The 23452-nt window shown below is 38.4% G+C and overlaps 1 protein-coding gene across 3 annotated transcripts in view; it reads right to left on the minus strand.

Moving 5' to 3' along the window:
* Nucleotides 1-23452, minus strand: part of drp2 (dystrophin related protein 2) — a 139616-nt gene that overhangs the window by 11432 nt on the left and 104732 nt on the right. For all 3 annotated transcript variants that reach the window (XM_026917773.3, XM_026917772.3, XM_026917774.3), the window contains 7 exons: nucleotides 17974-18059; nucleotides 14753-14910; nucleotides 10661-10827; nucleotides 9781-9892; nucleotides 9243-9379; nucleotides 8955-9020; nucleotides 899-964 (listed from right to left, as the gene is read on the minus strand). In XM_026917773.3, the coding sequence (XP_026773574.1) occupies nucleotides 899-964; nucleotides 8955-9020; nucleotides 9243-9379; nucleotides 9781-9892; nucleotides 10661-10827; nucleotides 14753-14910; nucleotides 17974-18059 (792 nt within the window). The remainder of the gene's footprint in view (nucleotides 1-898; nucleotides 965-8954; nucleotides 9021-9242; nucleotides 9380-9780; nucleotides 9893-10660; nucleotides 10828-14752; nucleotides 14911-17973; nucleotides 18060-23452) is intronic.

Raw genomic sequence — 23452 nt, forward strand, 5'->3', positions numbered from 1 at the left:
ATTTTTGCAATTATTCGAGCCTCATGCTCATCAATCCCACACTAGTGAGAGAAGTTTGGAGGCCTGGTATTGGTGAGACATTTACTGTTAAAAGAGAAACTTGAGAAAATTGTGCTCATTAAATCCCATTTCTATCACACTAGTAAAAAATCTAGACAGATATATTGTATTTGCCTTCGTTTATAACTTCTAGCAAAGTTGTTGCTCATAGTGCTTCAATGAGCTGCTAATTCCACTTTTACAGCAATCGATCGCCTCAACACATTAAACACATGCTCACCGAAAACTAAGACACGAGACAGACAGCATAGGCTGTTATACAGAAGAGCCAAAGACAGCTGCTATTAAGACCAAAAAGCGTAGTTTGGGCAGTTGAATTTTCCAATATTTTTGATCACTTGAAAAATGTGTGGGTTCAAACAAAAGGTGCCATGTTCTAACTTGTTTAACACATTTAGATGTATATGTAAATATCATCAAAATTCTGATCTTTCATCTCATATTCAGCTTTTGATCTCAAACCCAACAGAAGAATTGGCCTTGCTTTCCAATACTTTCGGAGAGGAATGTATGTATTCGCACATAATGCATACCTCACTTTCAGCCATCATGCAGCTCCAAACATAAAAGTTCAGTGCATTTCTTTGCCCCAACCTTATTCTGTTGGCTCTATTTATTTCCACAACCCCATGCCTTAATCACAAAGAATTTTATAGAGCAGAGCAGATTGTGCACATCGCCATGGGTCATTTTCATTATCTTCCTAAATTTTTGTGTGACTGCCCAGTCCACAAGCATAAAGGGTGCATACACACACACACACACACACACACATACACAAACACACAAAAGGCAATGAAAGGTTTCAGGGTGTGGGGGTGGCAGGTAGCATACTCACAGACTTTCATCCGGAGAGAGGCTGTCAGTGAAGAAGGAGCAGCTCTGGCTTTCCATTTCTGCCAGCCTGACAGTGAGAGGAAGGGAAAAAGGCAATGAGAATGACAGAGACAGACACAAAGGGATGGAAATTATGGGATCATATTGGTCAGTCCCAAAACATGAACCATATACAACAGTCATACTAAATAAAAAGAAGAAAACAATCTGCATGTTTAATGTTTATAAAGTAATATGGAATATGGAAATTCTAATCTACTCCTCCTATCTTTATAGAAAAAAGGGCTAGATATTTAATAGTCTGCAATGACTACTCTCAAACGTAATACACTATATGGCTATAAAAGTACGTGGACTTAAAAATCTTAATGCTATAGCATACAAATACATCCTACACAATTATTTGCTTCCAACTTTGTGGAAGCAAATGAGCTCATCAGAGCAACATTATTAAATGCATTCAATTCATTATGAAGCAGCTGCTGCATGGAAGAAACTCTGTTGTAGCCATATGACATTTTCAGCCAATGCACAGAAAAGGAGAAGCAGAAAGTCTGTAATGATAATGTGAATTTGTATTTGTAAGTGTATTTGTAAAGCAGTACCGCATTTCATTTAGAATGAAAGAATGAAATTGTTGAATTTGTGTTTTAGAAACTTAAAAAGAATATATTAGGGACATTTGATGTGGGAAAGACTGAGATCATTTGTTTTTATTGATTAAAACTGTTCAGTTTTAGTTGACTGAAACTGCTGTATTTTTGCGTCAACTAAATCTAGACTAAAACTAACAATAGTCAAATGACTAAAATATATCTATAACTATAAACTATTTTTAGTCAAAAGTTCTGATTAACTGGATCCGGCAAGATGGTGGCTTTCCATAAGTAGGCCGGATAACTTGTCATATGCATGACTCTGACTGCAGATCACTGCAGTCATTCAGAATCATTTGACTCCAAGAAATCAAAAGACATCTCTAATGAGAACAGATACTCTGATGCACTGGAGTGAATAACCAGAGGTGCTCAGCATTATAAACAACACATAATGGACATTAGCAGATGGCTTTAGGAACTCTTTGTACTTTGCCTGCCTGAAGTCACCCTTAGGAGGGAAACAGACAGGGCTTCATAGCTTCTAAGACAGTGTGTTAGAATTAGCAGCAGTGGGGACCCCTGAAGAGAAAAGAATAAAAAGTGCTTTGCCATGCCTGTAGCTTGGGAAAGATCTTTCAGAGATTTCTTTAAGCCTATCTTCAGCTATACAGAGGGCTCTAACCCTTGCTTCTAAGGCCTGTCACAAAGTCAGGATTATATCATCCATGCTGCCGTTCTAAGCCAGTCTCTCACAGAGGTGCTTACTCTCTTGGTCAATCTTTGACACAGGTCTGACAGCTCCTGATTCAATCAGCTACAGCATCTATGGGCTCGGTGAAACAGCTCTTGACTGACCTGTATTTAGAGAAGATCGTGGTTGAATCACAGTGATGTACTGGAGCTGAATGTAGGAATATATATACCTGGAGACATGAGATGCTTTGTGTATATGCGTGTATTGATAAATGGCCTTCTAATCTACCAGACAGACATTATATGTATGTAAGTAAGTAGAAAGTCTAAATGGACTATGGAGCACATCAGCGCTTGTGTAACATACAAGCTGATCCAACTATATAAATGTTTTCCCTTTATGAAGACTCCTCACTGAGTGAATATGCCTAACCTACATTATCTCTCATATCAATCAGAAGTGTGCTCCCCCTCTTTCCTTTTATCAGTTTTTGATGATGAAAAGGTTCCTCTCCACACATTTCTTATCTATGACACTACACCAAATCCTCCCCTTTCGAGTAGGCTTCAAACATTGCGTGTCAGTCCCCAGTCTCAGCAGGGCCTCCTACATTGCAGCCATTTAATACATACAGCCAGCTGTGTTCCTAATCCAGTGTTTAAAAAAACTTCTATCATTCTTCAGCGGAATCACCCTTTTCCCCCATACCAAAGTTCAAAAAGCTGAGCTGCACTCATGACATTTCTTTCATATTAAAACTTAAGGGAAACTTTGACAACTAATAAGAGAATAAATAATGTAATACTTCATTTACAGCACGTTCTCTGTCTCACTTTATTTGGGACAAGAAGCTAAAAACTCAATTAAAGGAGTTTTACATTCAGCTGTAAAATGAAAAAGGATTCTTCACTCCTGATCCAGGTAATAAAAAGCCTGTCTTCTCCATTTAGCCAGCACTCAGATCATGCTGAAATTAGCTGAAAATATGCAAAAAATAAGAAAATAAATATTCCTCCTTCAGAAAAACCTGCACTTCTTTTTTCATTCATGTAAAAACTGGGGTAGTAAACAGAGTGGTGAGACACACACAGTTAAACAGCTAATAGTACACTATGCCACATGCTACAAAAAACTGTAAGCAGTTGTAATCAATGCAAGCCACAGAAGTCCACCCCTTCAATCTTGTTATATGTCATGGATGTCAGATTTCTGTAAAGCTGCTCTGTGATAACGTCAATTATTTAAAAACTCTGTACAAATAAAATGTAATTGAAAACTAAATTGAGTGTCTTTTGCCAAGTCTCTGGTCACAGCCCCACCCCCTGAAAACATACATTCCCACTGCGTACAGTGTAGCATCAGGATCCAGAAAGTGCCTGTGAGGCTGCAAGGCTTTTTCTCCCCAAGCACTTACACACCTGATTCCAGTTCAATCAGTTTCTCCTACTTCAAGGAGTCTGACTCTCTTACTCCATCAAGCTAGCATTGTATTTCCTGATCACTATAGCCTATCCTTGAATGGGCTGCCCGTGCACATGCAAAACTGGTTAATACAACTGGCCCTAATTAAACATTTTGCTGATTACAAAGCCCAGGGCAGTCAAAGACAAATACTTTACCCCCATCAATTTTAGTGGAAACTGTTAAGAATGTTATATTTTCTTAAAAATAGATTAGTGTCTACTAAATTTAAAGAGTAGAGACATGCTAAGGTGGATATAGTTTACCTTTCACCAAGGGTGGAAAAATTACATAAGTGAAAGTACACATAATGTGTCATAGTCTTACTTTTAGACATAGACTTTTAAATATACTCAAGTATTAAAAAGCAAATGTTTTTAACCAGTGGTGAAGCTACGGGGGGCCTGCGTAGGCCTGGGCCCACCCACTCGGAGGCCTGGCCTACCAAAAAAGCACTCTTGTAGCTAAGGGTTACACCACGTTCTTGTTAACATTATTCACAAAACCTAGCTCTTGCTTGTTAGGAGCTGCCAATTTAATGAGCCACAGTGAGTGACCATTGCTTAGTGACTGATGTAAACTTATCAACATGTGGTGTGTGAACATGTAGCAGGCTAGTTCAATAAAGAATTTACAACAAAATTATGGCCGTGTACTGTACACATTATCTTTAATCATATGCATAAGAGTAGGTCAGGTTTCCTTTTTATCACCTGAAATCTGAGGCTTTTTCTGTAGTTTTTTTTTTGTGTGTGTATAAAACGATTTAAATCTGAAAAAAATCTAAGACAGCGGGCAATTCTGGCTAGGTCTTCTGTTAAAATCCTCACTTGAATAAAATTATTTATTATTATTATTATTATTAAAAACAATTTTAAATTTCATCACAAACCAGTGACAGACTGTTATAATGGTTCTCCTAATAGATTTAAAAGAAACCTTAGCTAAAACAGTTCTTGTGGTCAGTTTCTTCTGAGACAATATTTTGTCCTAATATTATTGGTTAGATTTTCCCTTGCAATTTAACACCATAGCCTGTAGGAAACTTTCCGTTTGAATGCAAAAATGTTACGTTAGATTGATAGGCCTGCAAACATTAACAGTTAAGCATAACAAACCTATGCAAATGTGACTACGACTCTTCATAGAGTCTGTGCATTGAGTCTGCATGCGAGTCTGTACATTTCTCAGTTTCTGTTGTAGCTTATATTAGCTAATGTTAAAATTTTGTTCAAAGGGAGGACAACCCTTCTTTTCTTGTTTATGCTGCATCTTTATTGACTGAGAAAGGTGTGATTTAATTTCACATACACTAGCTGTGTGGCTGTAGCATTTTGGATAACTGTAACTGGTGTTTCATTGAAATTAAATTCTAGTTAGCTTTAATATTAAAATCACTTGTAAAACACAGCAGTATAAACATCTCTAAATTTACCAGCCTATTTTTTGCAGCCAGTTGTTTTGCATTTTAGGATTTTCTGTTAGGCGTGATGTGTTTAGCTGCTGGATTTAGTTAATATCTTAAGCACTACTCAGTGCCTTCTGTGACAGCCCATTTGTTGTGCTTATGTTAAGCCTATAGATTGCCAAAACTCCTGAAATGTGTGTTTTTTACCTGCTGTAGCTGTGGCAACATTTTTCTGTGTGTGTGTGTGTGTGAGAGAGAGAGAGAGAGAGAGAGAGAGAGAGAGTGTGTGTGTGTGTGTGTGTGTGGCATTTTTGATCAACTGGCAAATGAACAAACCTCTTGAGTGACAGCCTTTCAACTCATTGACCACTTTCTGCAGTCATTCTTTTGAGCAACTGCTGGTACTTGAGTTTCCTTTTCAAACCTGTGACCACCATGTTTTACCCAGGCCCACCCACTATTCAATTTCTAGCCTCTCCAGTGTGTTTAATTAAAGAGATTTGGTATGATGATGAACTATTCCTGAGACATTTTTTTAACACTAAAGGATTTGACTGGATGCTTTATATTGAAATGTGAATAAAATGCAAATAAAGCAAATAATGAGCAGAAACCCATATAGCATATAGTCATCGGCGGGATGAGAGAACAAGAGATTTGTAATGAGTATTCTGAAGGTCTAAATAAAAATGTCAGTAGTTAAAAGTAAGAGTTTTTTCTTGGAAATGCAATTAAGTAAAAGAGCAATTATTCAGCTTCAAGAACACACAAATAGAGTATAAATACCTCCAAATAATATTTAAGTATAGTAATGAAGCACAATTACACAAGTACTTTCCACCCCTGCCTTTCAGACTTCACTCATCCACGTCAACTCATCAGCGGCTTTATATTTATAGACATTTGACCTGTTACTATTTGGAACATGTTGCATTAAAAGAGGATAAATACAGTTTTCCACAAGAGGGGAAACTTGTTAGCTTCAGGAAAATGTAATTATTTGAGCAGTCTTTGGTATACCATGAATCTTTCTTTTTGACTGGTTTGCCTGGCAGAAGTAACAGTGGGTGACTTAATATTCCTCTCTTCCTTAACATATATTCACCCTTTCATACCCACTTATTGTACCCTAATAAAAAAACAATGGCACATAGAAATTTGCTTTGTTGAACTTGCTGGACAGTGCATCCAGAATAAAATCCAGAGTATCTTTCCTGTAGAGAGTAATAAAGCTAAAGGTTTGGAATCTTAAAGTCCAAAAAGATAAGCAGGAAGAGGTTTTGGGATTATTGAAAGTCCATGATAGTGCTGAATTATTTTGTTGGCAACTTAAAATTGCATTTCTTCCAAAGAAACATGCCATTTTCTTAATAATCCATCCAACAGTTACGACACTCCTTTTCACAGACTGAGTAGTACGTATATGCATTATTTAATATTAACACGAATGCAATGACATGCTCCTCCTCTGGCCATCTTGAGCAAAAACAGCACCCACCCCCATGCACTTGTATCTGTATATACTCTATAATATATTCACCTCTGTGTCTAATTCCATGGGACATCCTTCTCTATGTCGTGGTTCAAAGAGGCCACAAAATCTGCTAAATACTGGATGAACATGTGGTAACAGCCTACAAGTTGGCAAAAGCTATGAAGTTTTTAGGTTTTAAGATCTGGGATGCTTTCATACTGCTTTAATCTTCTCAGGGACAGCTAAGGGAATCTTATCTTGGACCAGAAACTAAGAAGCTCAAAGAGATCTAAATGTGAATTAGAGTGAATTAGTGTAAGACTTCTTCAGGTTATGCATGATTAATGCTTTTTTTTTTTAAAGCACCCTTCCAAGATCTTGCTGATGAACACATTTATATCATCAACCTAGACAATGCAACTCCTATAAGTTCTCCTGAAACTTCTCCATAAGCCTCTGAAAGGTTACTACAGAGTTTTTCATACACATCTCCTTTTCTCTGTTTTTGTTTGTTTTTCAAGTCATTCTTGGACTTTAGTTACTATATTCAGATTGTGTCCAATTGTGTACAATTTCCCTTTTGGTGTAAATCTTCTCCACTGTCTGAAATCTGAATTATGTTGCATCTATCTATCTATTTTGCATCAAAATGCATAGGTCTCAATAAAACAATCCCAGGGAAAACTACACCGAGTCAAAACTGTAATACATTTAGATTTGGCTGAGAATCTTGTCACCAGTATATACTTACATAAAATCCTTTTCTCCACCAGGCAGAATGAGAGAACCACCACCACTGTCCTAGCCTGGCATTTAGCCTCTATTATGCTCTTCCTCGTAAGAAGACAAGACTCCTGAAGCAATCAGCTCCTTTTAACATTCTCATTGATCTACTAGATCCATGTGTACCTTCCAGAAACCCAACTGTAAGGAGTGTTTCCTGCATGTCATGTAACATCTTCATAGTGTAAGCACTGAATAAAGTCATACCATATAGCCATCGATAGTCCACACTAAACCTCCAAGTACCATGTGTCTTGGGCACACAAACTACAGGTGAAGCCTTAGGAGTGGATGCCCGAAAATGTTCTTTTGGACATTGTCACAAAGCAGCTTCACAGAAATATATACATTCAAGGTTAAAAATTTTAAATTTATGAATTTATCTCTAATGAGCAAGCCACAGGTGACGGTGGCAAGGGAAAAGTCCCTGAGATGATATGAGGAAGAAACCTTGAGAGGAACCAGACTCAAAAGGGAACCCATCCTCATCTGGGTGCTAACGGATAGTGCAATTATAAATATCTTCTATATTTTCTATTAACATCTATCATATTCTTCATTTTGGATGTTCTTGCACGTTTTCATGATAAGACTGATGGCCACAGACCCATGATTTGCAACACCTCAGATTTTATATCAGCAAGAATGATAAGAGAAGCTGATTACTTCAGTGGAAGATCTTAGTAGAGCCTAATACGATTTCATTCTGTCATTCGGTCTGATGGAGAAAAGGATGGCATTTGTCTGCCTTGGGGAAACTTTTCAGTTGACTAAACAAGTGGAATTTTTAGCTATGCAAAGATACTGATGTTATCGTCATAGCCTACTACTTTATCCAGTAAGCATTTTTTACACTTCAGTTTAATAATACCAGGCCTGCTGGCACACCTGAAATACATTTTCACAAAGTCAGCAGAAAGTTTTTCACAGGCAGTGAAATGTTTAGAATAAGAGTTAAACAGAGAAAACAAAAGTAAATTCTAATCATGGGCAATTCCCACACCCACAAAGGAAAGGTCAAACAGAGGGTAAGAGAAAAAAGAGGTAAAGGGAAAGTGTGAGGATGAGAAGGAGAAGAAAGGGAGTGAAAAGAATGTTGATGGGTTGGGGGAAAACTGAAATGCAGAGGGAGGAATAAGGTGTGTTGACAGGAGGGAGAAATAGACACAGAGAGTGAGAGAAAGAGAGAGAGAGAGAGAGAGAGAGAGAGGAGCGTACGAGTCAGAGGGAAAACATTAAAATATTTCATGTGTGTGATGGCTGACAGTTTATACACTAGGGCTGATCTGTGTGTGTGTGTGTGTGTGTGTGTGTGTGTGAATGGAGAGAAACCCAAAGTTATGATGCATTTCACTTTGCGCTGAAACCCCTCTGCAGTCTCAGACTCAGCACCCTCAGCAGTCTCAGTGTGTATATTTTATATACTGCTCTGTATCGCTGTATTATGTTTATCAAATAAAAACAAGAAAAATGTGTAGAGATGTGTCCCTGCTCCCCAAGAGGGGAATAATTTTTTTTACAGGAAAAGCTAAAAAAAAAAAGGTTAGGGTTAGTTTTAGGTATGGATTGTACAGCATTTATGTTCAGTATTAAATAGATCACTGGAAAAATCCCATAAACATATGACAAACCACATACCTGCTGGCGAAGTGCTCGATCCTGCTGTGTGTGTCTGCATGTGGTAGCCTGGGAGAGGAACACGGCCTGCCACATCATACACACAACACTATGTTAGCATGGGAGCACGTTAAATGTCAATGCTTCTCTGTGTGCGTGTCCGAACCAAACCAACACACATCACTCTATCACAAGTAACCCTCTACTTCACCCTCTCTTCACCAGTAGTGGCAAATCATCAGCCACTCCCCAGCTAGCAGACCCACTGTATATTTTAAATGGCTATGTACCCTTGATTTGCATACTCACGTCTCGCCACTCTCTGCTTCCAGGACTGTTTGCACGGGCAGGTAGCCTCTCTGAGGGTGCTTGCTGAAGTACTGCTTTGATCGGAACTTGTTCTTTAGAGTCTTCGCAAAATCCCGCATCTTCTCTCCTGAGGTGGTCTACACAGTGAGTATGGAAAGCCAATAATGAAGGGAAAGTAAGAGGGAAATAACGATAGAAAGAGAGAGACAGAGAGGATGAAGTAAATGGAGAGAAATGAGAACGTGAAAGTGGATTAAAAAAGAGAAGGAAGGGGGAAGGACATCTTCAGGAACATTCAGAGACATTGGTCTTCTCAAAGGCAGCTCCATCTTTATTTACAAATTTATCATCTTCCAACTAAGCGGCAGCTACAGCCAGTTTATGACAAGGACCCGAGTGGTCACACACACAGTATCACAGTGATATATGTCCATGGGAAAAACCATTAAGCAAATGGAATTGAGAAAGCAGAGTGTGTGTGTGTGTGTGTGTGTGTGTGTGTGTGTGTTGTGTTAGCAGGCTTAAAATGAATGTATACCAGGGTATAGTACTCCATAATGGGGTAGTGGAGCTTTTTGCCTTTGGTTGTTCGCCCGGTCAGGAAACATGTCTGGCAGATATCCACGTTGAACTGTTTCAGACTCCGGTATCTGCAGCAGCAACAGGGCAGGGGGAAGACATTAGATCCAAGTGTGTTTTCATTAACCATAGAATTGAAGTCTCATTATCTCTGATACTCGTATCATGCCCTTTAGTTGTAAATCACGTAGTGAAGTGCTATGAAGACCACATGAAGCCCTTCATCTGTGTTCGCACGCGCCACTGGGATGATGCAAGCACAGCAACAAGCCCCAATGGCTCAAAGCGCTCAATGTTGACATGCTGTCTCACTGGTTATATTTTATACATTGCTCTGAATCACTGTGAAAGGATCAGGTTGAAACTTGAACAAAAAAACATAAGGTGCATGTTACAGACTGGCCATGAATGGAACCAATAATTATTCACTGAAGAGAAAATCAGAAGAAGAGGTCCAGAAAAGAGATAAGTCCAGATCAGGAGGTCCAGATAAGTCCAGGTGAGAGCCTTTCAGGTATAAGATACACTAACATATCCTATTATCTGATACTGATATACACCAAGTAGTGCATAATTTTGAGTCAGCGCATTCGCTTTCAATTAACACTGACATACACTGAAGTAGTGCAGAACTTTAAGTTTACATAATCTTAGTACTCAAGCCAATGTATACCCTTTAGCAAATAAGAAAAAATAAAAATCTAATGGTGTGGCGATATGTTCACGGTCCCCAAGACATGAAAATGCTTTTACAATAAAATGTAAAGGTTGTACAATATTTATTGAGGACTATATACATCAATGAAAAAAAAATCATTAATATGTGGTAGCAAGCCCACCTGAAACCCTTAATGGGGCACTGTTTACAGATGTAGCACCTAGCTTGGTGCTTGGTAGATTCAGCCATGGTCACACGGTGCAGTACAGGAAGCCACACCATGGACTGAGGCTCCAGACACACCCACTCCAGGAAGTGAGTTACTTCAATAGATGGCTTACCTGGGGCCTTGTAGGAGAGCAACAGAACAGAGAGAAGATATCACATACATAAATTCATATTAGTCAATCAATAATAAGTGCAATATTGCATCTAAACGTCTAGGCAAAACAACACTTTGACAATATCTTAAAGCTATAACACATATAAGAAAAAAAATACATCCACTGCCCTTCAGAGGCATTAGGCTACATATCTGACAATCAAAACAATTTGCCAGCCAAAAGTACAAATAACTAAGTAAATAACAGTTTGCTACTAAAATGAAGTTTATAGTTTGAATTATAGTAACAGTTTGACCTGACAGACATTTTGTCACAGTATAATAGATGACAGGAAATAAATCTAATAATGGAACGAGTCGTGAGATGTTTAAAAAACCCGTATTGTGTTAAATTCCCATTAACTCTGCATCAAAGATGCATTAAAAGTTTTATTTTTCCCAGAGCTGTCTTTGAAGACGAGCAAAGAGCCATAATTAAAGTCAAAGTCTCTTCCACAGCCCATATTTGGCACTATAGTATGGCACTGATACTGTGTGTGTGTGTGTTATCAGTGTTTGTGACTTGTGTTTTTAGAATGCTTTAAAAACACTGAAACAAATCTTCACAATCTGCATGCTCTAGCAAATGCAGTTCCTCTTCCAATGATCCAGAATAGAATCTCACTCAAACCCAGTAACAGCCCCCCCTCCCCAAAACACACACACACACACACACACTTCCCTGCTGCTCCCAAGGCAAGCTCAGCTGTGCTGCTTTAACAATCAGACGTTATTAACAGAGTGGGAGATAAACTGCCAGTTTGCAAAGTAGATTGGCACTGCATTAGTATTTCATCAGCTCGTAAAATACTGAAATTGAACAAATGTGGAAATGAACAGATTTTAATTAAATGTGTCTGATATCAGAGTCACGCTCTTGAATGGGGAAGGATTTAATTAAGGTTTGGCGACATGACTAAAAATGATAGGTTTAAGGACCCATTCCTTTGGCCCCTGCAGCAAATCCATAATTAGTTCATCTGTATAGCTAAACATGGTGGCTTTCCAAAAATTTACTGTGGTTGTTCTAGAAATATAGCCCCATTTGCATGGTGACAGACTGCAGCAGGGGCACACACACACACACACACACAACTATGCCTCATTACCTGTGTTTGTGGATGCATGTAGATTAGAGAATGATGGTAATGATAGCTGTTAAATTAGCATTTATTTAGAACTGATTTGTGTGTGCAAGAGTCCCAAAATTTTTTGTTTTGTCTCTCAGCAAATTTACTAATTTATTTAAAGTAAATTGTTGGCTGGGAAGAGATGACTAGCTAGATGTGCAAAATTAATAGTGGAGAAACAGTCCCTTGATAGTACAATGAATAACCAAGCTTAATATTAGCTAGCTAGGCTAAATTTGTAACCCTTCACCTTCATAGCAACATTCTGTGGCACCACAGTCGATTGCTTTAAGACTACACAGGAAGCCCAACTTCCCCTAAAATTTCATTAAAATGCAGCCATGAAATGTTTACCAAAGTGTCTACAGTATTCATCAATCTTGGTGAAATTCAATATTATATCAAATGAAATATCAAATATATCATCACAATATTGCACTGTTCATTCAATTAACGTTTCAGTGTACAGCACAACAGGCTTTTATTTATATCATTTTGAGCCCAGCCCAGACTCACGGCTTCTCCAAATGATGATTAGGGGTCAGTCAAAGGGGCAGAACCCTGTGATCAGCTGCTAATCACTGAAACAGTAATGAACCTGACTAACATGTCAAACATATCAGTGTTGGTCGGAATCTCTTGGAGTTGCAGTAGTGGTTAGTTGCCTAGCCTAATCCAAAACAGTTTTACACACTTGTAGAGAGTATTTTGTTATTTTGTGTTGTAATTTTTAAGTATTGTAAATAAATTGTAAGTATTCATTTGCATTCATTTATGAAATTTGTATTTTATACATCTAGCTAGCTGTCACTAACTTCCTCAGCTAGCAGTTTAGTTGCTTTTTGGCACAATATGGCCATTGACATTGACATTGACATATGAGGTGAGACTAAAAATTGTCATGTCAGCACCGTAATCAGCAAGAAACTCCACTTCCCAGAAGTCAACCACGAACTACAATCCCTAGCACAACACACAGAGTCACATAACAAATATTAAACAAGTGACCAACACCCAATATTTTAATTCAAAAGTCATGGAGCAAAACCAGGTCCTTTCAGCTGTCTTGGTACAGTAAAGTGAATTAGGGCATAATATGCCAAACTGCCGATCTGTAGTTATATTCAGGTTTGACTATTCATTAATTATTGACTGTATTGCAATAGATTGTATTTCAATTGCAATGAATACAAAATATAGAATGTTACCATGTAATATTTGATTCCTCAATAGACAGTGATATTGTTTTTATTGCACTTAAACAGCTATGTATGTTTATTATTTATGTGGTAGTTTAGTTTGGACATAAAGTAGTTGTAATACACCCGATGTTGTAATACATAATTTATTAAATCTAAGGTGCCACTTTAACACAGACAAACACTGAGCAAAGCAGCTGCAGGCGTTATACTTGACTTCACTCTCTCAAATAATTACACATGAACTGTACACTGACACAACTTATCAGGTTGGACTTTGACAGTGATAACTGGATGGGAAATCCATTGGTAAGTGGTAAGTCTGGAGAATTTTCTGTCATGCGGCATACACCTTATGGGACTGGCAATGACAAGTCTAGATGATGGACACATTTGCAAATCTGGCTTGTAAGTAAAAGAATAAGCATGGAGGGACACTTACTTATATAGCTCTGCCACACTGAATAACCAAGCATTTGTCTAAAAAAGCTGAAATTTTTTTGGCAAACTCACCAAAGCTCAAGCTTTAATTATCCATCATATAACACGAAATCAAGGAGGAGCAATCCAGTGTTGCATTTCTACCTTTTATTATATTTATCTGGCCTCTGGGAAAGTGTTGCCTGCCAAATTGTTAGTAATGTCAAAAGCAAGAGAAGAGAGGCAAAATAATGATTCGAAGTAACTCAAAGGGGAGACTTTATTCGAAAACTTTTCACAGAAACCCTTTAAGCAAAGTGGAGATTAAGGAGATTTTTCTGCTCCTTTACTTTCTTTCCTTCTGTCTCTCCTAGAAATGTACAGTGCTCGCTTGCTCTTCTATAGCTAAGTTTCTACCACATTATGTGCCAACTAGGGATGTAAGTGAATATGAATACATTATTCAGAATGAACCGTTAATGTGTTCTAGTTAGCGAGTAGTCAGATATGAAGCTCACAGAACAAAAACATATGGTGATGCACAATGCATTTACAGCATTCTTTCATTCATAACTGCATGGTCAGGGTCATGGTGGTTTAAATTGGGCTGTTTTTTTAATTTAGATTTAGGAAATACACTCAAATACATTTGCTAGGAAACATAGCAAGCAGGTAAAAAAACAAAATAATCTCTAGGTGAGATGAATTATTATCTCACGTAATAGTTCATGTGTAGCTGAGGGTTAAAAATGCTGACAGTGCTGGTGTTTCCACCTTTTTTCTTTCTTTTTTTGCACTTTTTCTTTCTTTTTTTAGTTGTTTCTACCTCAGAGCTTTTTTCCCAGTGTTTTTGGCATCATAGTGGTAGGGTTAAAATTTTATCAAAAACAAATAATACATTTTGTGTCTAAATCCAAATATAGATATGGATATTTGGAGCACTATACAAATACAGATAGTGGTGTTGCACCACATGCCTACTGCCAACCAGCCAAATCACAATCTAGGAGTCAGGGAAAAAAAAAGAGCTTAAAAGCGGTAAATAATATAGAGTGAAATAGAATTCTCTAACTTCTCACTCTCATCCTCACTTCTGGTAGAGTGTAAAGTATCATCTTTTTAAGCAGCTGCTTGAGACTCACCATGCGGAAGCAGCTACGGACGCTGGGCTCCACATTACTTCCCCCAAAGGCTGCCACCTCACCAAGCTGCCGAGGGATCTGCACAGCTTCATGCAGCAGCAGGCTGAGGTGTTTCTGATCCATCAGGCCATTTGACTCACATGCCTGTCTAAACAGGTCTAAACAAATACCAATGAGGTATGGATTATTAATAATAAGTGCAATACATTTGAAAACTTTATAACATATATTAGACATTAACATATATCTGTATAACATATTAGATTATTACAAATGTTAATGTGAGTCCAGGTTATACAGTTAATTCATTTCTCTGAGTTTTGTGTGTAAGTGTTAGTGTTTCCATGAACATGTTTTCCAAGGTCTACTTAGATGCCAGACGGCAGGATTTTTTTAATAGGCATTAAATCTTCTATATCATCTTTGTAGATCTCCCAGTACACTTCAGCCTACTCCAAACAGTTGTCTTATCCTCTCCCAGGAATAACTCATGCATGAACAGAAGGCAGTCTCAAATAAGCTAGTGAGGCTTTTAATGTCAGCTTGCTAGGGAGTTTTGTGTATCAAGGTTGTTTGTATACTGAACATTCTGCATTGTGCTATTTTGCTCAACAGTGCTCCTATAAATAACTCCAGAAACCACCCATTTGCACAAACACACTGTCATTATGTGCAGTGTCCAATGACAGCAGATATGTTATCAGCTATTCTAATCAAACTAACTGCCTATAGCACCTACAATGTAGCAGCTTCAGCAGCTGGCCAGCATCTCAACTAGTTTTATTGCACAGGCCTTTAGAGACAATACCAAGGGCTTGTCCAGCCATCATTTACTTTTTACATTCTCTCATTAAGCAGATGTCCTTACACATTAGAGACAAATCATGCAGAAAGAAGACAGTGCAATGATGCAAAAAATTCAGATGCCCTGCAAGGACCTATAACCCAAAGACAAAAGCTTTTTCAAGTGCTGGTGTAACTTTCACCCATCGCTAGGAAAGGGATTTGCTCATTCAGCCACAAGAGCATCAGTGAGGACAGGCACTGATGTTGTGTGAGGACGCCTGGGATGCAGTCGGCATTCCAATTCATCCCAAAAGCTTTCAGTGGGGTTGAAGTCAGTGTTCTGTGCGTGCCACTCCAAGTTCTTCCACTCCAACTTTGGCAAGCCATGTCTTCATGAGACAATAGATCAGAATTTATACTTTATTGATATTTACATCTAGATGTAAGCAACTTAAAATTTAGGACGTTCCAAATTGTTGTACTGGCTATGCCCAATGCTCGTGCAATGGCTCTGATCAATTTTCCCTCCTTTCTCAGCTTCAGAATGGCTTGCTTTTTCCCCTCCAAAGTCAGCTTTCTGGTCTTCATGTTGGTTTATCAATTATAACAGCAAATGTAGTCTTCACAGGCAAGACTCAGGGCTCAAACCAAGCGTAGACATTCAGCGCTATTAATTATTTAAACTATCAGTCTAACAGGGCACACCTGGGCAACCTGTCAGTCACATGTTCCAATATTTTTGATCGCATGAAAAATGGGTGGGTTCAAACAAAAGGTGCAAAATTTAAGTTGTTTAACACATCAAGATGTAAATATTATCTATCATCTCATAGTCATCTTTTGATCTAAAACCCAATCTAAACGTCTTCAGCGTATAGCAAAAACAAATGAATTTGAGAAGGGACTTTTTGAGGGGACTGTAAATATTTGGGCAGAAAATAATGAATATGAGCTTAAACTGTAGAGTTTCAGATTTAATTTGAGGGTACATCCAAATTGTGTGAATAGTGTAGAAATCACAACACTTTTTATATGTGCACCCCTCCTTATGATTTTTGGACAAACTACCAATCATACATTAAACTGTCATTTTTAATACTTGGTTGCAAATCCTTTGCCTGATGTATGGAACCTAGAGACATCACTGGATGCTGGGTTTCTTCCCTAGTGATGCTCTGCCAGACCTTTACTGCAGCTGTCTTCAGTTCCTGCTTGTTCTTTTTTTATGGATTTGAGTTTTGCCTTCGGCAAGTGAAATGCATGCTTAAGTGGATTCATTTCAGGTGATTGACTTGAGCATTGCAGAACATTCCACTCCTTTCCTTAAAAAAGTCTTGGGCTGCTTGTGAAGTATGCATCAGGTCATCTGCAAAGTGAACCACCGTCCAAAATGTATTGAAGAATTTGGCTATTACTTCAGAATTCATCCTGCTGCTCTTGTCAGCAGTCACACCATTAATAAATACAAAGGGAACCAGTTCCATTGGCAGCCATACATGCTCACACCATAAGATGAGGTGGTATGCTTCAGATCATGCTATGCTTCTCTTCTCTTCCCATAATTTTGGTACAAGTTGATCGGTTCATAGAACGTTTATGTTTTGGCAAACTCTAATATGGTCTTACTTTTGAGGCTTACAAAAAACCCTTTGTATTTACTCTGGTAAAGTCTTCTCTTGACTGATGACCTTAAGACAGATACACCTACCTCCTGGAGGGTGTTCTTTATCTGGCCAACTGTTGCGAAGGAGTTTTTCTTCACCAGGGAAAGAATTCTTCTGTTATTCACCACTCTTTTTTCTTTTTTTAATGTACCAAATAGTTGATTTGGATACACCTAATGTCTAACCATGACAGTAAGCACTGTAAATGCCTGCCACTGACCTGCTCAGCCAAATTCTAATCCTGCTGTCTGATTCTCACTACTCTCTAAATGGCTTCCAATTCATGTGCATTGTCCCATGTGTTTATTTACTAGGTCACATTAATAAAATTTGCTTTAAATCATAAAACTGGCCTCTTGTTACCTGCTTTGTATATATTGGATTATAGCTTCAAATAGAAAAAGGGAAAAAGAAGCACCTGGCAAAAAGCAGCCCTAGGCCTGAAAGTTAAGAATGCTCTTTCTGTTTTATTGAGAAAAAGAAAAAACTCTCTGTGTTATTGAACTTTTCCCTCCATTAGGCTAAGTGGATGAGGGTGCATGTGTACATGCACACTCTTTTTGTGGAGATAATATGTTCCCATGTTGACAGAAAAAAATTTGCATGTTCCCATGAGGAGAGACGCTTCTTTTATACAAAAATACTTTTGTTGGGAAGAAAACAATCCATTGGATGCTGAGGTCAGGGTTAGAGTTAGTGCATTACAGTACCATAAATTTCAAGGGGAAAACTTTGCTTGAGAGGGAGGGAGGGAGGGAGATTCCTACTCACATCTGTATTTCTCCGTGATGTCTGCATTGCATAGGCTAACTATTCCCATCTTGACGGAGAGCACCCGCATCTTTCCATTCCGTCCACTGGAGAGGAGACAGAGGAAGAGATCGTTTTTACATCAGCTGTGTAATTGTTCATACTCTGTATGAAAGAGTGCATGCAGATGAACACAGAACCTCTTTGCTGAGTAGTGCTGGTTTACAGTGTGCAGTGAAGGATGAGCAGCACACAGTGTAGCGGTTTTATTGCAATGTATAGCAAACACTCCGGCAAACATTTTTGAGAGTGTGGGGTTTATTTATGAGAAATGTTAATTCATTTTACTGCACTGTACATTAGTAAGCTCCAAGGTGATGATTATGTGTAGTATTAATGAAATGTGTCTTTACATATTTTCACTTTGCTCTCATATTAAAAGTTAATTATGCAGTAGTCAGTTGTTCCATTTAAACCTATTATATTTAGGTGACAGTTCTATAGGTCTATACACACAATATTGTCGGCTCTTCTATTTATTTGTATCCCTGTGTACATTTTGTGGTACTATTACTTCACTGTTGGTTATATCTTCATGAGATTAACATGGTAGGATCCATGTTTATATAACACACATTAACATAAATGAATTTGTTCATTATGTGTTAAAGTGGTTAGAGTAGAGCAGTAATATTTATGCTGTAGTACAGATAGATGTTGGTGATTTCACATAATGTGTATATGAGCATACTGTTTAAAGGACTATGTTGTAATTCTTAAGGAATAAGTAATGCTTAAGGATAAATTGCATTTATTAAGAATTAACAACAAAAACAACAACAACAACAATACAAACAGTGCACCCAAAACAGTCCTCCTTCCCCTGAGTTTCCCCCTTCCAGAGGAGACATGGGAAGTGCTAATGAACATGAGAACTAGCCTGATCCTCCACCTTGACCACCAGAAGGAGAAGAGGAAGGGCCATCAGAAAAAGAAAAGATGTTTGACTTTATAGATAAAATGACTGAGCTTCCTATTATGAAAAATTATGCATGGTCCATGACCCCATATCTGAATAGGTCATCTTCTAAGAAGACATCTGGTCCTTCATCTTCTCATCCCAGGGCCTATCAAACATTGAAGCTAGTGCTAGCATACAAGAGTAGCAATAAAGCAGTGAGTGCTTACACACAACTACCTCAGGCCTTCTCTTTCAAATAAATACAGAGTAAACTCAGCCACAGCCACTAAGTCCACAGTGTTGTACACAGTGACACCTGCCAACCACAATGGTCCACCACATACAGCATCAAGAGCCAGCATCAAGCAGTCGTATAGGTCATTACTTTTCAGTGAATCCAGTAAATAAACCATCTTTCTGATTTCAGATAAGCTCATCTACCATGGGTCAATGATACCCAATTATTTATATAGCAACAGTATTAAACAAGAAGCTTGGGCAACCAACCAGCTAGCGCTGTATTAGATAACCAGGGTTATAGAAGCACCTGACATCTGCCATGATGATAATGCTGCTTTCGAGAGCTTTGCTTTACACACAGTTGCTGGTAAACAAGCTGAAGATACTAGGCCCTGAAGGTGATATAGAGCACATGTAGCATGTAATTCAGTAAGCTGTCAGTAGAGATGTCTGTCTGAGTATGACCTACGCATTGCTTCAATTCTCAGAGCGACTACAATGGGAGTACTGGTGTGTCAATTATGATGGCCTGTTTCTCAGGAGAGAAAATAAACTGTTCTCAAAATGAAGCTGGAAAGAGCTACCATTGTCCTTTGCAGTTGTAAAAAAAGCACTTAGTGGTGGAACTGCCACAGAAACAAAAAGTGAGAAAAGAGAGAAGTCTGAGCCCCCTGTGAGAATTCAGAGCATTTCCTTAGTAGGTGCTCTGCCATCCAAAGGCTCTAAAATGAGAAAATGTCAAAGTGGATCTTGAGCAAGAAAAGATGTGCACACTGTGACCTCAAGAAGCTCTGTAGCCTATGTGGTAGTCAACATCTGAAGGTTTTGCAGGAAGCAAACACAAGGCCAACCACGTAGAAGCCTAAGGATGCAAGCTGACTAGTGAATACAACCACAGAAGTGCTTTATCTAGACAAGCCAGTTAATTACAAATGAGTGTTGAAGGTAATTTATATGATACCATGTGAGGCCACTCACTGGACACTTATGCTCCTGAATAGTGGATCAGAGTGTACTATGGTGCTCCAAGCTGCTGTGTAGCTATTGGGTTTGGATAGGACCCCAGAAGAGCTGGCCTCATGAACAATTAAACTGGACAACCAAACTCTGAAAGGAGAGTCAGTTTCATGTGAGTGGGAATATCTATCTCAGGAATAGATATAAGCATCTATTCAACCTGTCCCTACAATGATTTTAAAATGTCAGACCACTTGCACCACATTACACCTACAGAGCCAGTTAGATTGGGACCCCCAGGTGGACCTGGTGCCATCCACACAAGACTAGGGTGGATACTGAAATGTGCATCATGAGTATACAATAATACCAAAAGCTATGTTTGGTACATAAAAAAAACACCAAAAAAAAACAGCACATCACCAAAAGAACACCATCCCCATGGTGAAGCATGGAGGTGGCAGCATCATGCTTTGGGGCTGCTTTTGTTTAGCTGGAACTGGGGCTTTAATCAGGATGGAGCGAATAATGAATAGCTCCAAATATCCAAATAGTCAATTGTGGTGCAACCATTAAGGCTTCTGCTAAAACACTTAAGATGGAAAAGAATTTCACCTTTCAGCATGATAATGACCCGAATCACACCTCCAAATCAACAAAGGAATGGCATCACCAAAACAAGATTCTAAATCCAGTGACCTGAAGAGGGCTGTGCACAGGAGATGCCCAGCCAATTTGACAGAGTTAGAATGCTTTTGCAAGGAAGAATGGCAAAATAGTGCTAAGTCAAGATGTGCCAAACTGATTGACACTTATCCAAAAAGTCTGAATGCCGTGATAAAATTTAAAAGTGCTTCAACTAAGTATTAGTTTAGGGGTGTGCACACTTACGCAACCAGCTTACTTTTTCACTAAAATGATTCTTATTGTTTTTCACTTTAATTTATAGGTTAAAAAAGTTTCTGACATGATTTACTTGGCTTCATTTTTTTACATCACAAAAACCTGCCATTTTAACAGGAGCGTGTAGACTGTAGATATTTATCCACTGTAGATATAGTTTGCCACTACACAGGAAGACAACCATGCTTCTACTTCAGGATCCAAAAGACACAGTAATGACATTAATGACAAACTAACCCAGAATGTGCAACATCTTACTGTAAAGAGATTGGAAATAAAATATGAAACCATATCTTCTCTGTTTTATAATCATTGACAATACAGTTAGGATCTTATTTAGGGCAAGAGCTATCACAGAATAACAAATCCTAAATTTGTGCTATGTACAGAGGATTACAAAAGCATTCTAACTTGCCAGAATCTCCTAAAAAGTGTCTTTTGTTTAGGATAAGTTTAGGTGTCTTTCTGTAGTTTACTTTCTACCATTAGCCATTCCATTGACACTGAAGACATAATTTTATCCTTGCTTAATAGCAACAGTGTAGCATCAACAGTAGCATCAACTAGTGTAATGGCTTTACATTTATTTATATTGCATGTGGTAAAAACAGACATTAGATGATCCAAAACTTGAAAAGCAGACCGCAATTATATGGGTCGATGACAAAACATTTATTAGCAACTTTGGCTCCCACGAGCCATAGCACTAGAGTTAGATGACAGGCTTTGGAGAGGCCTATGAAGTGCTTTTGCTTTTCTATTTTTACAACAATCTGTCTAACTATGGCTGAATCCAAAATGCCACCCTTCACACTATACAGTGTACTATATGCATGCGGCTTGAAAAGCCCATATTGGTACCCTCTGTTTTTAAAAATGCTAAATTTCAGGCACAGGCACACACGTACCCACACATACACACACACACACACACACACACACAACACACACACACACACATAAAAATGTATTATAAACGTATAGGCTACAGAACACCAACCAAGTTTGGATGTTTGCTTTAATTAGTTATGCATTTAGGGACACTGCAGTGATCACGAGCTATATATGCTGCCATTGTTCACTATCTAACCAGAAGTTTTGAAACGCTACAATGTACGCTTCCGCATTTGTAACATGGAAGTGTGAAAACAGGAGCATCACTGTTTACAAATTGTTTAATGTTTACATTTTCAGCAGCGCACATCCTAGTTATAAAAGTGCATTTAAAGCAAGTGTGTCAACTCAAATTCTGACTGGGCAACATCAGCATTTTTGTAAGCTCTCAAGAGGTGTAAACTAAAGCTATTAATTTTTAATGTATTAGTATTATCTGTTCTACCACTTAGAACCAATAACCTAGGCTCTGAAACTACAGTAGGCCTTTAATATGACATTTATAGGAAAAATGATTTACAAATACTATTCAACTGTATGTATTCAGCTGTGCTGTGATGACATTCATAAAAGGTCAGCAAAGTCATCATTACGATTCCATACTTAACCGCACATCAAATAAATTCAATAACGATATTGTTTCAGGGTAGTTTTAGCAGATAAAGAGAGGATGGGATAACCCTTTCCTTCCCAGAGATTTGCTTGTCATGGATAGGTTGGGAAAAGAATCTACGGTTTCTGCCCAGGATTTCCCTGCCTCCTTTTTATGTACCAGTAGATGTGGATGAAACGATTGTCACCTGATCCATTCAGTTTGTGTGACACATATAAACAAGGATATTGATTTGTTTCATACATGCAAACAAAGAACAGACAGGGGTAGTATACGCTTACACAGCATTTGTCATGGCAAGATCTTGGATTGCCCCCAAAAGGATTATCTCAATGCCCAGGCTGGAACTCTGCATAGCCATTACAGGAGCATAGCTGACAAGGTTCAGAGAGCAGGAGCTATTCTTGAAGATTTAGATGGTTTTATAGGCTGATTCCACTACTGTATCAATGTGGCCTCAGCCAGAGTCATACAGGTAAGTTCTCCTCAGTATGTTGGTAAATGATATTCATGATCTCACAGACTTCTGAGCGTGGTGATATATGGATTCAGCTAGTATTCCCACAGATGACTGAGGACAAAAGTTAAACGAATTGGTGACTCAGCTGATGTGGAATGAAACACTTTCTGCATGTGATATGCATAGAAGAAATGCTTCAGAAATATATATGTTACCAAAAACAAGATGCCTTTTCTGTTCTGCTTGCACTGAGTGTGTGAGCTGAGAGCAGTACCTTAGTAAGGCATCACTAATGCATTTCAATGATGCTTGGTAAAGCCAGAGGGAGGCCAGTGACCACCTTGTATGGGCTGAGTCCACTGTCAATGATTTGGGACGCTCTTGTATTACATTGCTCTTGCACTATGGGGTTCTGATGCATCCTGGACACTGTTTCTGTGATTCATGCATTCTGCTATTCCTGATGACTTAA

This window comes from Pangasianodon hypophthalmus, chromosome 7 (genome assembly GCF_027358585.1).
Source record: "Pangasianodon hypophthalmus isolate fPanHyp1 chromosome 7, fPanHyp1.pri, whole genome shotgun sequence".
Taxonomy (NCBI): Eukaryota; Metazoa; Chordata; class Actinopteri; order Siluriformes; family Pangasiidae; genus Pangasianodon; species Pangasianodon hypophthalmus.